This window comes from Cervus elaphus, chromosome 13 (assembly GCF_910594005.1).
Source record: "Cervus elaphus chromosome 13, mCerEla1.1, whole genome shotgun sequence".
In the NCBI taxonomy this organism is placed as follows: domain Eukaryota; kingdom Metazoa; phylum Chordata; class Mammalia; order Artiodactyla; family Cervidae; genus Cervus; species Cervus elaphus.
Window position 1 is genome coordinate 65,985,311 of NC_057827.1, and position 12,886 is coordinate 65,998,196.

Below are 12,886 nucleotides of genomic sequence, written 5' to 3' on the forward strand. Positions count from 1 at the left end.
AAAGTTGTGTAAAACAGGATTTTTTTTTTTTTTTTTTTTTTACTTTGAAGTTACCTAATTCGGTGTGGTCTGGGATTTCATTATCGTAGCAGAGCTCGGGCTGGCTAATTCAACACCCAAGCAGATTATCAGCTGCCTCGGAAAAAAAGAAATAAAGAATGAATTTCTTGAATTTCAGCAACTACACAAAAGACTTGCATATGTCAAAATGCCGGACGAGAGTCCCCCTGAATGTAGCACCATTAATCAAACCGCGATCTGGTGTCACTTCTGCCAGTAAAAAAACGATGCTTCTCCCCTCGCTCCCCTCACCGGCTCGTGCGGAAGACGCTCAAAGTGTGTCCCTCTGCTTTCATGTCTCTCCAAATAGCCTGCTCTCGGCACTTTTTATACATGCCTGGGGAAAACCACTGCTCAAGGGAGCCGGTCAGCAAACAGCTTTTCTTGGGGAGGGGACGACAGCGCGGGTAGATCTCACTGACGTTTGGCTGTCTGGGAAGGAAGGGTTGTGGGATGAGGAACAGGGGGTGGGGGACAGAACACATGGGCCCCCAGGCCCCATCGTGGGATTAAACGGAGAGCTGGAAAGTGACAAAGCCACACTCAGAGCACCCGGGTGACACAGACATCCATCCCTGGTGTTCTGCCGTGCCCTCTCCCTTTAAAAAAAAAAAAAATGCCAGTAGGCCCAAAGCTAACACTACCTTCAGAGAAGGATGCTCGGGCAGCATCAACAACTTGACGGTGGCCACAGTCCCCAAAGAGCATTTATTTTCCCTCATTCTCCCAAATGTGACAACAGCATCAAACCCAGTCCAAAGTCCTTGGAGAGTTTTAGCTAAAGGTAGGACCTAACCAGACAGCCAGAGGGTCCTTCCTTAAGCCACAGGAGACGCAGGAAATGGTCCCCAAAGGTCAGGAACTCCATCCTGACCCTCGCTCGTATAATTATTTTCTTCACACGCTGTCGAACCTGTAGTCTGTATTTAGTTACAGCTTGTGAAACTCCCCCAAGTTCCAAGGCAAAGGATTGGGGATTTCTGAAATGACTTTTTTTTTAAACGGTTTTCTACAGGCCAGAGGCCACGGCCCCAGCCCAAGGGTTCAAGACAACAGTGGCGTTTTATCTCTGAGTTGTCAAATGAGCTCACTGCCGCACTGTGCTTACAACAGGCTTGACTCAAACATTAAATGAAGTAGAGAAATCATCAGATAAATTGCTGGCCCTCTGTACTGCAGAGTGAAGGCTCTTTCCCCGGCTGATGACAGCGCTAGGCTTTTGTCTGACCTAATTTATTTCTCTTTCAGGTTAGAATAAAGCACTCCTCTCCTGTCTTCACGTAACCTCTTCTGCCCATGGACTGAACTCAACACAGGAGACTCAGGGTTAACTGCTGTCTGCAGATTTCTTGAACTTGGAGAAGAAGACATTATAGACCCAGAAATCCTGTGATCAAAAGCACACATATTCCCCAGCACAAAATTACACGGTTAGGGGAGAAATCGTCTCATTAAAGGCCGTCCATTAAGGGCACCGTTCGGGGTGAAAGGCATTAGCAAAGCTGGGTCTCGCAAGCACATACTCCTCTCAAACAAAGTTTTACATGTTATTTGAATTGGCATTTTATCTCTTTGGGGACTGATGCTTTTCCCCTTAGTACAGTGGGAACATTACCTAATAAATGGAATTGAGAATCCGAGTGTTATAAAATCTGAGCTGAAAGGATTTCCATTCATCAAGCTGTTTTAGACACATGACTCCCCACGGCAGCGGCAGATCCCAGGGTCTGTGACATACAACACAGAAACGGACAAAACGAGGTTCACGTTTCCCAGACCCCCCCACACACACTCCATCCCGTGTGCCTCAGCGATCCAATGGAATTCAGAAAGTCAAGACCACAGACGAACCAGAGGAAAACACACTCGTGCAAAACTAAGCATTGCAATTGTTTTAAAAAAAAAAAAATTAAAAAGAAAAACTGTCCCCCCATCTGCCTAGCGAAGGCTTGTAAATCAATGCCGATAGCTTGAAAATAGATTTCTCAAACTTATATTCTCATTTTGTCCTGCTCGACTCTCTGCAGGAAAATCAATATTACAACTTCACACTTAAGACATTTTGCAGCAACGTAAACGGCTCTCGCGGCTGATGGAAGCCCGGTCCCGGCCCCTCGCGGCGCCAGCTCCACGCATGACACGGGCACCGAGCTCCCCCTAGCTGCCAAGTGGTGCCAGGCACCGCTGGGCGTTGCAGCCCTGCCATCCACCAAAAGCCAATTCAACTGAAAGTTTATTTTGGAAAGTCTTTTATCACAACAAGCAACAGAGAATGCAAAGCGATCGGAGAAAGGAGATGAAAAGGAAAAAGGGAAGGTGAGGGCAAGCCGTGTTCTGAGCACAAAGGCAAGTGCCAAGAGCTCGATTCTGATAAGGAGCTAGAAACTGGTGTGTTCTGCAGCGGGGAACTGTATGTGGGAACCCAACTGCTCTGCCTGCTTCCAGTTCCCCTGAGACAGAAGGCTGATTACTGCCCAGTGCACCCACAGCTGGCCTGCCCTTTGGAACCCTAAGACCCAGTTAGCCCTGCACAGTGCCCATCAAAGCATCCCACCCAATCTGACCTCAGCCTCCCTCCACGTTCCTAAGGCCGGCTTCCCCAAAGCAACTGTCTTCACTCCGGCGTTTCAGAAATGACTCGCTTTTCTGTTACGACATATTTTGAAGGCCAGACAAAAATCGCCAAGGCCAAAGAACAGACAGAGGGCACTCCCCCCCCCCCACCTCCCACCCTCAAAAAAAAAAGAAAGAAAGAAATATGCCACTGTACACAATTTTCAGGGGGAGAAAGACTACCCTTTAAAAATACTAGGGGTTGTTAAAATATGCTCATGGCTGTCTTCTCTCAGGTGTGAATTACAAATGAATAAAATCAGCCTGGCATAACACCTTGGATGAACACAGTTTTACTCTCCCTTAGAATCAGAGCAGCTGACTTATGTCACACTTCTAATGATATGGGGTTCCCTTCTGTGCAGAAGGGGGACAAACTTCACTCCCCCCTCCCAGAATTATCAAAAAAACAGAGGGGCCCAGATCTGATGAAATTTATCAGAGGCCCAATTTTGAAAGATACGTGGACACCTGGAGATACACTCTACCCTGGGGAGTTAAGATAATTGTAAGCACAGCGGCCTTCAAAACATACAGCTACAACAAAACCTAATTTAAAAGGCAACCATGGAATTAACACGGTGAGCCTAACTTCTGCATCAAATCTTGGGTCTCTCTAGTTGTTTTGCAAAATCGTGAATTCGTACGGAAAATTACTAATCTTCCAAGGAAACCTGTTGGGGGGGTTGTTGAAAAATAAAATCACCTGCACTGGAGTTGAGTTATCTACCCCGGGCTTGCTATTTCCTCCGGGAAGTCTCAGGCTGGGGTTCCTTTGCCTGTCCATTCACCCTGCCTGGCACAGCCGGCTCACAGCCCTTCCCTCTCTGCCTGGTCAGTCCACTGTCCCTCATCCTCCCCTCTTCACTATTGTCACTGGGCTGTTTTGCATTTGTTTTTATTAATAGCTGTGTCTGTCCTCCGGCTTTGAAAGCCACATCCATCTGGGTCAAACATTCTGAAACAAACCAGAAGCCTAGGTCTTCATCCCCAGCTGTCTCCCACACTCTCCTCCCGCACTCCTCTTCTCCCTGGCCCTGTCTGTAAATTTAACCAGCTCATTATGGAGTCCTTCTCCGCCTTGCCAGCCCCCCACCCCCACCCCCAAGATTATCGATGCGGTTTGTGTGCTCTTCTATGTCTCAGACCATCAGTTATCCCAAGTTGCATCATCTCAAAAGAACCTGAAGCCAGCGGGCTGCCACCCAACTGAAGACGTACCATGCTTTAGGTAGTTTCTTTCACATTTAAAAGCTAAAACATGGGTCCCCGATCAGGGCTGTGACAGCACCCACTTGGCTGGCCAGGGCTCCAGAGCACCTGAGACCCACGACTCCTGCATCGTTGAGGAGAGACACATTTGTACAGGCCCTAAGCCTAAACTGCATCCCATTCTTGCCTTTCCCCCTGCCTGCAGTCCCACCTCCAGGGTGACACAGGACAGACAGAAAAGCCAGCTGCTTTGGGGATAATAAATAGCCTTGTCTGAGAACTGGTTGGACCACTCTCCCTTCTTAAACCTCTGCACATGCCCTGGGCTCCATGGGCCCCTGAAGAGCAGGCAGGATATCCTTGGCCCCCCCATCCCCTGGTCTCCTTCTCCCCATCTCTCCTTCCCAGCCCCTGTCCCAGTGTCAGCCAGGCTATCCCCAGCTCTGCTCTGAGCAAGGCTGAGACAGCCACGAAGGAGGGAAGGATGTCGCACCAGGCACCCCTGGCCCCCCACGCCGCCCAGCCGCCACCCGTGCTCGCGGCCAGGGCTTCTTCCCGAGGTCCCAGGAATGCCAGACGGGGAGAGGGCAAAAGCAAAGCGAACCTACCTGCTTCTTTCCCCCTTTACACACAAATGCAAACACTCCTGGCTCCTTCGCTGCTGCCAGCTTGGCAATGCCCCCCTCATAACTCCCCCCTCCCGGAGCACCCCCCCCAACTTCCCCCTCCTCAAAAGCAACCCTTGCAATTATACAGAGCCTCTGTGGGGCAAATTGCCTCCTGGAGAAATTAGGTGTCTGCAACTACAGACATTCTAACAGCCGCTCCACCATCTAAAGTGGGGAGTGGGGGTGTAGAATAAGAGATTGCTAAAGGCTCGATAAAGGGCTAAATGTCAAGGGCGAAAAGGACCTTGATCAAACCAGGCTCAAATCTGGTTGCAAAACATTTTGTTTTAAATGCAACCAGCAAGTCTTCTTTGGTGTTACAATAATGAAAAATATCAGAGAAGCCCTCTTCCCTCCCTCCAGAAAGGCGTCCCTCTCTCAAGGCAAGCCCACTTTCATATCTATTCCCCTCCCCAAAAATAATCATAAATCCACAAATTCTTACTAATGTATCAGCTGTAACAAAGAAGAGATGGCAGCAGCGAAGGCTCCGAGCAGATGGCTCCTATGCTGGGTTTTCAGGGGAGGGGAGAACCCCTTTATATATTTATTTATTTATTTAAATTTGTTAAAATATAACATAAATATTCGGCTCTCGGCCGCCGCGCAGCCAGTCCTCGGCGGCGGATGGGCGCACAGCCCTCTCCAGCTCCGCGCCGGCAGCCGGGCCCCAGCCTGACAAGGTGATCGGAGGATGGCAAGGAACACAACCTGCCCGCGGTTTCGATGGCACCCAGAGGATGTTTTATTTCTATTGCAATTTAAAAGAAAAATTAAAAAAAAAAAAAAAAGCAACGGCGACTCCGGCACCGCAAGAGAAAGGACCGCGGGGAAAGATTTGCGCACGGCGGAGCAGCAGCCCCGCGGGCTGCGGCTGGCAGGGAGCGCGGCGAGCCGACCTTCCCGGTGCAAGTGTGGAGGCACCCGGGCGAGCTCCCCTGCCAACCCGGTACCTGGCCCGCTCCCGCAGGCTTCTTCCCTTCGCTAAATAAACCCGACCCGGGCGCTGGAAGCGGCTGCGTCTCTGCCCCGTTGCCTGACTTTGCCTTCCCCGCCACTTGCTTGAAATCCACACGATTTCAGCCGGTGGATTTCCACTGCGACCCTGCCTCGTTTATTTAGATAGGGGAAGATGAAAGATCTGAGATAGGCAGATGGGTAAGAGATGGATAGGTCTCTTTCCCTTTTTTTCCTCTTTTCTTTCTTTTTTTCCCCACTATTTTACAAGCACGTTCCTCTCTTCCCACTCCGAGCTGACAACCCTTTCCCCCCACCACCCCCCCCAGCGTGGCGAGGATTTTTCACCAGCCTCCGATGTCCCCCACCTTTTTTTTTTTTTTTGGAGTGGGGGGAAAGAAGACAAGAACATCCCAGGAGACAGACGGAGGTGGGGAAATGGGGGTGGGGGTGCAGGAGCCCGGCAAACAGCCGCGCAGCTGGATTCTTTTGCAAATAGCACGAGGAGGGGAGAGAAAGGCGGCAGCGGAATCTGAGGACCGGCGTGGCCGGCGCCCGGCCCGGCCGGGTGCCGCGACTGGGGGGACTCGGAGCCGGCGGCCGCCCCTCGCCCCGCGTCTCCCCCAGGCCCGAGCGCACCCCGCTCCCCTCCGCCCGCGCCGTCAGCGCGGACCCACGCGCTCGCCAACTTTTCCCCACTTCCCGGCTCCCCCCTCCCCCTCCGCTCCCCCAGCCCCCTCCCCCCGCCTCTCCAAACCCCGCCACCAGCGCCGCCGCCGCCACACACGCCGCTCGGAGGGGCGAGCGTCCAGCCGGGCTCCGCGCGCACACACACACACCTCCTCCAGCCTGCGCGCCCCCTCCCCGGCCCCGGAGCCCGCTCCGCAGGCCCCCGAGCCCCGGGCGCATCGGACTGCGCAGCGCCCGGACTCCCCGGGCTGCAAAGAAACTTTCCTAAGGCCCTCCCGCCGCCCCCCGCAACCAGGCTCTGGGCCGACGCCGTTGCCCCGGTGCGAGCCCGCGGGCCGCCCGGGCACCCGGCCCGGCTGCACCCGGCTCGGTGTCCCCAGCCCTGGGCGCCCGGAGCCCCACGCTCCGGCCCCTCGCGCGCACGCCGCAGACACTTACGGGTGATGATCTCCCTCTGGGACAAGTGCTGCGGGTTGCCCTGTTTGCGGCGGGACATTGCCCCGGCATCTATTCTGACATCGCCCGGAGAGCTGGACCGATGGGGGGAGCCGGGGGAGGGGGTCCGAGCCGCCGCCGCTGCCGCCGCGCCGCTGCCGCCGCCGCGCCTCCTCCTCTGCCCGGGTTGGTGTTTTGGTTGTTTTTTTTTTTTTTCCTTCCTCTCTTGCCCTCTCTTCCTCCTCTTCTTCTTCTTTATTTTGCGCTTTCTTCTATGCTGTTTTTTCTTTTGTTTGCAAAAAGAAAAAGAGAAGGAAAAAGAAAAAGCAAAACCTCTCGATCTAAAATAGGAGAAAGGCAAAAAAAAAAAAAAAAAAAATCTGCTGCTGCTTGCCGCGGACTGGCTGGCTTCTTCAAAAATATATTCTTTTCAAGGAAAAAAAAATTGCATACACTTCTTCAAACTGCTTGGCCTCCTGGACTTCCAAATGTCTCCTTGAACTTAAATCGGATTTTGCACCGGCTCCTGACACTTTCTTTCAGGGTCTGGTAGGTGGAAAGCGCACTTCTACCAGGAGGGGGGGAGGGGGAAGGGGGGAAAATGCAAACAAATAAAAAATAAAAGAAGAAAAAGAAAAGAAAAAAAAAACCAGCCAAGAAAACTTGAGGACTTGTCTCGTACCCCCTCACCCCGCCCCCTCAAAAAACCCAAAGCAATGTAAAAACTGCCCCGGTTCGGTGGTTTCTGGGTTTTCTGCGGGCTGCCTGTTTTTTTTCTCGGAGACTGACCCTTCCGAGGCTCTGGGGGGACTCCAGGAGCGGCTCCTTCCCAGTCCACCTGGCAGGCTGGCGCCGGCCGGAGAGGCTGCCGGGTCCCCGCGAGCGCTCCCCAGCGCTCCCCTGGAGCCGCTGGCCCGGGGGGAGCTGGGCTGCGGGGCGGCTCGCCCAGTGCGCCTGGGTCGGTGCGGGCGCGGACTGGGAGCTATAGATTGCAACGTGAAGATGGCGGAGTCCGGGTTCTCTGGGAGCTCTCGGTCTCTCTATGGCTGGGGCTGCCTCTGTACAATGGGATAAAATTCAAGTTCAAGTGCGGACGTGACGTTTAATCTGCACTAGAGACAAAAAGACCCAGAGAGTCGGAGCACTGGGGGCGACTAGCGGTGGCTTTTTAACATTGTACCCTGTAAGAGAACAAGAAAGCACACACACAGAGGCACACTCGCGCGCGCTCGCGCACACACACACACACTCGCCCGTGCGCACACCCGCAGTTCAGGCCGGCCACACGTGCAGCGTTTTTTTGTGTGTGTGCGCTCCTCTCCTCCCCGTGCACTGGCAGCGCGAAATGGGGGGAGGGAGGGAGGGCCGTGGGCAAGATATTTTTAAATAAAAGAAAATCCTCTCCATCCCTCCTCCCCTCTAGGGAGCTGGACCCCCAGAGAAGGGGGGCGGAGTGCGGTGTGCGTGGAAGTAAGTTGAAGCAACACAAGTCCCCACCCACTCATTCGAAAGCTCTTGTGGGGGGGGGGGGGGGGCGGCGGCTATGAAAGAGTGTTGGGGTCGACACGGGAACTGGGGGCACATGGTCAATTGCTCGGTCTTCCTTGGAAAGTAGCTTGGTTGTTTTCACTTTGATTTTATTGAGGGGTCGGGGTTAAACTTCCAAAAAGTGTCTCCATATAAATCCTGATATTTCAAACTGTGGGAGAGCCACGGGGACAAAATAAAAGATACTAAGAGGAGAGAATTCGGGGCACACTGGGGGGCGGGGAAACGTGAGACCTTGTTGGAGTCCCATTCCCGAAGGCATGTCCACCCGAAATCTTTGCGCTCCCTGGGGGTCACTAGCGGTGACCCATTCAGTCTGGGGGTCAAACACGGAGCCCACCCCTAATGCCGAGGTTTCTCGGAAGCATGGGGGTGAGGGGAAGGGGTGCTCCACGTGGGAGAGCGTCTCATACTTGCCGACCCAGAAGTAGGTGTGGCCGGATCTTTGGACACACTCGCGTGGGTGACCCCCTCGGGTCCCCCAGTCCCCTCCCACTCCTTGACAATTACTGCAGCCTGGAAGTAACGCCCCCCACCCCCAGGGCTCCTCCGCCTAGGGCAGGACTTGAAATCGCCCGTCAGTCTGGAAAGGAAGGACACAGCTGCCTTGTCAGCCGTTTGATCTCCAGCCGGCGAGGCTGAGAGGAGGTGTGGGAGCTTGTCCGTGGCCCGGGGACAAGGCCAGGAGCGGTTCGCGTGGACATCCACACCCCGCCCCCCGCAACCTCCCCGTCCCTCCTCCGGCCGCGGCCAACTTCATCCGTTTCGCGACTTGACCTCCCGGCTGGACGCGCCACGCGGCCGGCCCCCTCGCCCTTCCCAGGGTTTCTCGGGTCTGGGCCGGGAGGCAGCCAGGGCGGGTCGGGCCTGGCTCGGGGCTGGGCTTCGCGGGCGAGCCCAGCTGCACCCACCTCACCCCGCCCCCAGGCCGGGCTCTGGCGGCCTCCTGGGAGCGCAAGGCTGGGCCGTGACGCCTCCGAGCGCGCCGCCTCCCTCGGGGCCTTTTCCCTGGAGGGGTACGGGGCGGGGGCGGAGGTGGGGGCGTTGTTCACCCCCAAGGTCTTGGGTGGGGCGACGGCACCAACAACTTACCAGAGCGCAGCGTCCATTAGCGAGGACAGAAAGAGCTCCCTGCCCAAGCCACCCACCCCCCCTAAAAAATAATAATAAAATATGTTCTAGCAGGCAGTTTTGTGGACCGGGCTGCAGGGTCGGGGGAAGAGCTGGTAGAGACTGGGCGGAGGGGGGTGAAGGGGGGCGGGCGAAGAGCCAGTCCGCACGACCTCCCCACCCGGGACTGCATGCCCACCACCCACCACCGACACCCCACCTCCACGTGGTCCAAACTCTGGAAGCACCTCCCTCTCCTCCAGCCCCACCACGAAAATCTTTCCAGGAAAGTGGCCTAAGTAAAAAGAAAAAAAAAAAAAAAATGCCGACACGCACCTTTAATAAACTTCTCAAGAATACCATACACCGGCCATCCCAACTCGCCCACATTCTTAAACTTGGGAGAGCTTTTTTTGTTGCTGAGAACTGGGCGGTGTGAAGTCCAGAGAGGGTGAGCGCGTGGCCCAAGGTCACAGAGCGCACGCAGGCAGGTCTGGACTCAAATCGCCGGCGGTTCCACGCCGCCTGCTCCCCGGCGCCCGAAATCCCAGCACGCTGACCCTCGCTCTCCCGGGATTGATTACAAGGATGGGGACTCGGGTCTGCGGGCAGTGGGGGTGGAACTGGGTAGCCCCCCTTCAAGAAAGCGCCCCCCGCCCCCTGTGGATTAAGCGAGGCATCCGGGGTCGGAGGTTGGGGAGGGGGGCGCGCAGCGGCAGCTGCCAAGTCGCGCGCGCTCGGGCGGCGGCGTCTGGGGAGGGGGCACCCCGCCCCACCCCCAGCAGGAAGTAGCGGGCGAGGGGCGGCGCGGGCCGCGACTGACCCGGGGAGCACTTCCTCATTGGCCCCGCGCTGCCCCGACGGCGGGAAGAAGGACGCGCGGGCGGGCCGGCGCAGGGCTGGACACGCCGCCGCCCGCCGGCGCGCTCCACCTCGCGGCGGCCGGGGAGAGGCTGCCCTGCCCCTGCCCGGCCCCGCGCTGGCCCCTTCGCCTTCCTCCTCCTCTTCTCGGGAGAGGCGGCCGGGCGCAAGCAGCGAGCGATCCCAGCTGCCGCTCCAGTCTCCTTTTTTTCCCTCTGCCCGTCTGGCACGGGCATCATTAGCGCTGAAAGCTGTTAATGTCTGGTCTCACAGCTCCCCCTTTAGTCTTGCTGGGCTCCCTGTCTCGCGTTCCAAGCCGGATCAATAGCCGCCTCTCCGCCGACCTTGACCTCTCCCTCGACCCCGCCCGGCTTCGGCAGCTGGCCCGCGCTAATGTTTCCCCACTCGCTTGATGCCCAGACAACAGGCAGGCGGAGCGAGTGGCGGAGCTCGGGCCCCAGCCCCGGCCCTGTTACTCTCCCCAGGACCCCTGGCAGGCCGATGATCAAGACCCTTCTGAGGTTACTGCGCGCGCGCGCGCACACACACACACACACCCCATACTCTGATCACACACATACACACACATACACACACACACCATACTCTGATCTACCAAGGCTTTGTTTAGAATAAAAATCACTCCCTTCCCCAAAATGGAGGGGAGGGGGGTGCAGGTGCTTAACATATGAAAATATAAAAGGGGAAAGTGCGAGTACAAATATGGCGCTAAATACCACAATACTTCCAGCTGTGTTCTCCAAAACCTACTGCAGACCTACTGTGTGCTGGGCCCAGAGCTGGGTCTTTGTGCAGACAGGGATCAGATGGAAAGAAATGCCACATTTTCTGCACTATCTTTTAAAAAAAGAAGAAGGTGTCAGAAAGCTTTTTGAACTCACAAATATTTCTAGCTTCGCAGTGCATTCCAGCAGATAATCCTTCATATTTTTCAGTCTCTTTAAATTTCTTTATTGAGGAATAGTTCGAGATTGATAAATCCTTTTGTCAAATTAAAGTGCATTTTTATTAACCTTGTGTGGGGCTCTGGTTCCCAGTGTGCCATGCAGTGGGGGCAGATTAAACTGTCACAGGACACCCTCCCCCCAAGCCAGGCTTTTTTAAAATTCTTTGAACAGTTCTCAGTACTTAACTCTTAGCACTATTCGAGATTCTGCAATGCTGTCTTTGCCTTCTGAGCTGTTATATTTTGTATTACGTCTTTACCAAAAAACTGGAACCAATCAAGATGTGTAGTGTCAGTAAAAGTGGGAATTCTCAAAATTTCTGCGGAAAGAAAATGGATGTTTCATTTGTTTTTTTTACACAAGGCTCCACTCTCTAAAATGTAGTCAGATAACTTGCAGCAACATAAAAACTCAAAAACCTGTCTTATCAAATTATCCTGGGCTTTATTTCTGGTGCTTAAAAACAAACAAACAAAAAAAAATCCCGGCAAAGAGAAGGCAAATTGTTTCGTATTCACAGTTGGGCAAACTCAGAAGCAAACTGTGTCTAGTGATTTCTATTCCTCAGCATCTGTAAATGCTATTGATTGTGATGGTGAGGATAAATAAAATGCATCCATCTGATCGGTGGATTGACTTGTTTTAAACTTTTTATGAAACCGCAATGGAAGTCCTAAGCAAATCATATTTACGTACATATTAATCAGGCTCCCAAGATGGTCCTTATCTCCTTCCTCACTGTTTCTGAATCTCTAGGAGCTTTCAATTCCAAAAGACAAAAAAGGCATCTTAAGCTTCCTGGCATATCTTCTAGAATTACTTTATGTCATTTCTGAATATTACAGCAAATTTCTAGGACCCAATAGCTCTCAATGAAAGCTTTGCTAGATTTGGAGTTTTGTTTTGTCTTGGTTTTTTTGCATTGTCACCTTATAGCAGAGGCTGAACCACAAAACTTGCCTTCCAACAAGTGTTGGTTTGATTCTTTCCATGCACTGAATGTAGCAGCATTGCTTTTCTTAAAGCATGACATCATTCACACCTTCTTCATGTCTGCAGTAATACCTGGGCTTGATTCAGTGGTAGATTTCTGACTCCGAAAGGATGGAAGCTCTTGGAAATCTGTGAGGCTTCCCTGCCTGCTGTTTTCATAGCTGCAGCCTATGAGGGGTTAAACCAAAGTCGCTGTTCCTGATTCATGTATTATTTTCCTTAAAAAAAAATACTTACCCAGCTCTCCGTATATGAAAAAGACTTACACCCACATCGAATGTTCCTAGCTCTGTCCCTGTCATCAGAAATGATATTGAATGGCTCAGTACTAGGGGATCTGGAACTATTTCTACAGCTTTCTCACCTCATTTGGAATTTTCTTGCCTTGCTAATTTTAATTCTTTAGTTGAGTCATCAATTCAAATTTGGTCGGGATTGGCATCACCCAGTTGGTCGTTTTGGTGGGAATACTGTTCACAAGGATGGTCAGACTTCACCAGATCCCACCCACCACGTCCAGAGATCAGCGTGGCTGTGGCGAGTGTGTGTGTGTGTGTGTGTGTGTGTGTGTGTGTTGCACAGAAAGGATCTCTCCTCTGCTTTCTGTCTTGTCATCAACTCTCCAAATTGCATATCTGAAAATGCAAAACACACCCGCCCCCCCAGACACCAGCTTGAAGTCAGTGGTTTAGTGACCATCAGTCCCCCCTCTTTAAGAGCACAGACAAGGAAGAGAAAGAGAATTAAAATGGTTCATTTGGGAAAAGAACT

At 53.4% G+C, this 12,886-nt stretch overlaps 1 protein-coding gene across 6 annotated transcripts in view; it reads right to left on the reverse strand.

The window, feature by feature from the left end:
- The window catches only part of BCL11B (BAF chromatin remodeling complex subunit BCL11B), a 104,332-nt gene extending 94,217 nt beyond the window's left edge, over window positions 1-10,115 (reverse strand). For 3 of the 6 annotated variants that reach the window (XM_043921602.1, XM_043921605.1, XM_043921603.1), the window contains exon 1: window positions 6,639-7,885. In XM_043921602.1, coding sequence (XP_043777537.1) covers window positions 6,639-6,696 — 58 coding nt within the window. In that variant the 5' untranslated portion in view covers window positions 6,697-7,885. Of the gene's footprint in view, window positions 1-6,638; window positions 7,887-9,275; window positions 9,456-9,629 lie in introns of those variants that run through there. The other 3 variants (XM_043921601.1, XM_043921604.1, XM_043921606.1) reach the window with 3 other exon arrangements.
- Between the last annotated feature and the right edge of the window lie 2,771 nt (window positions 10,116-12,886).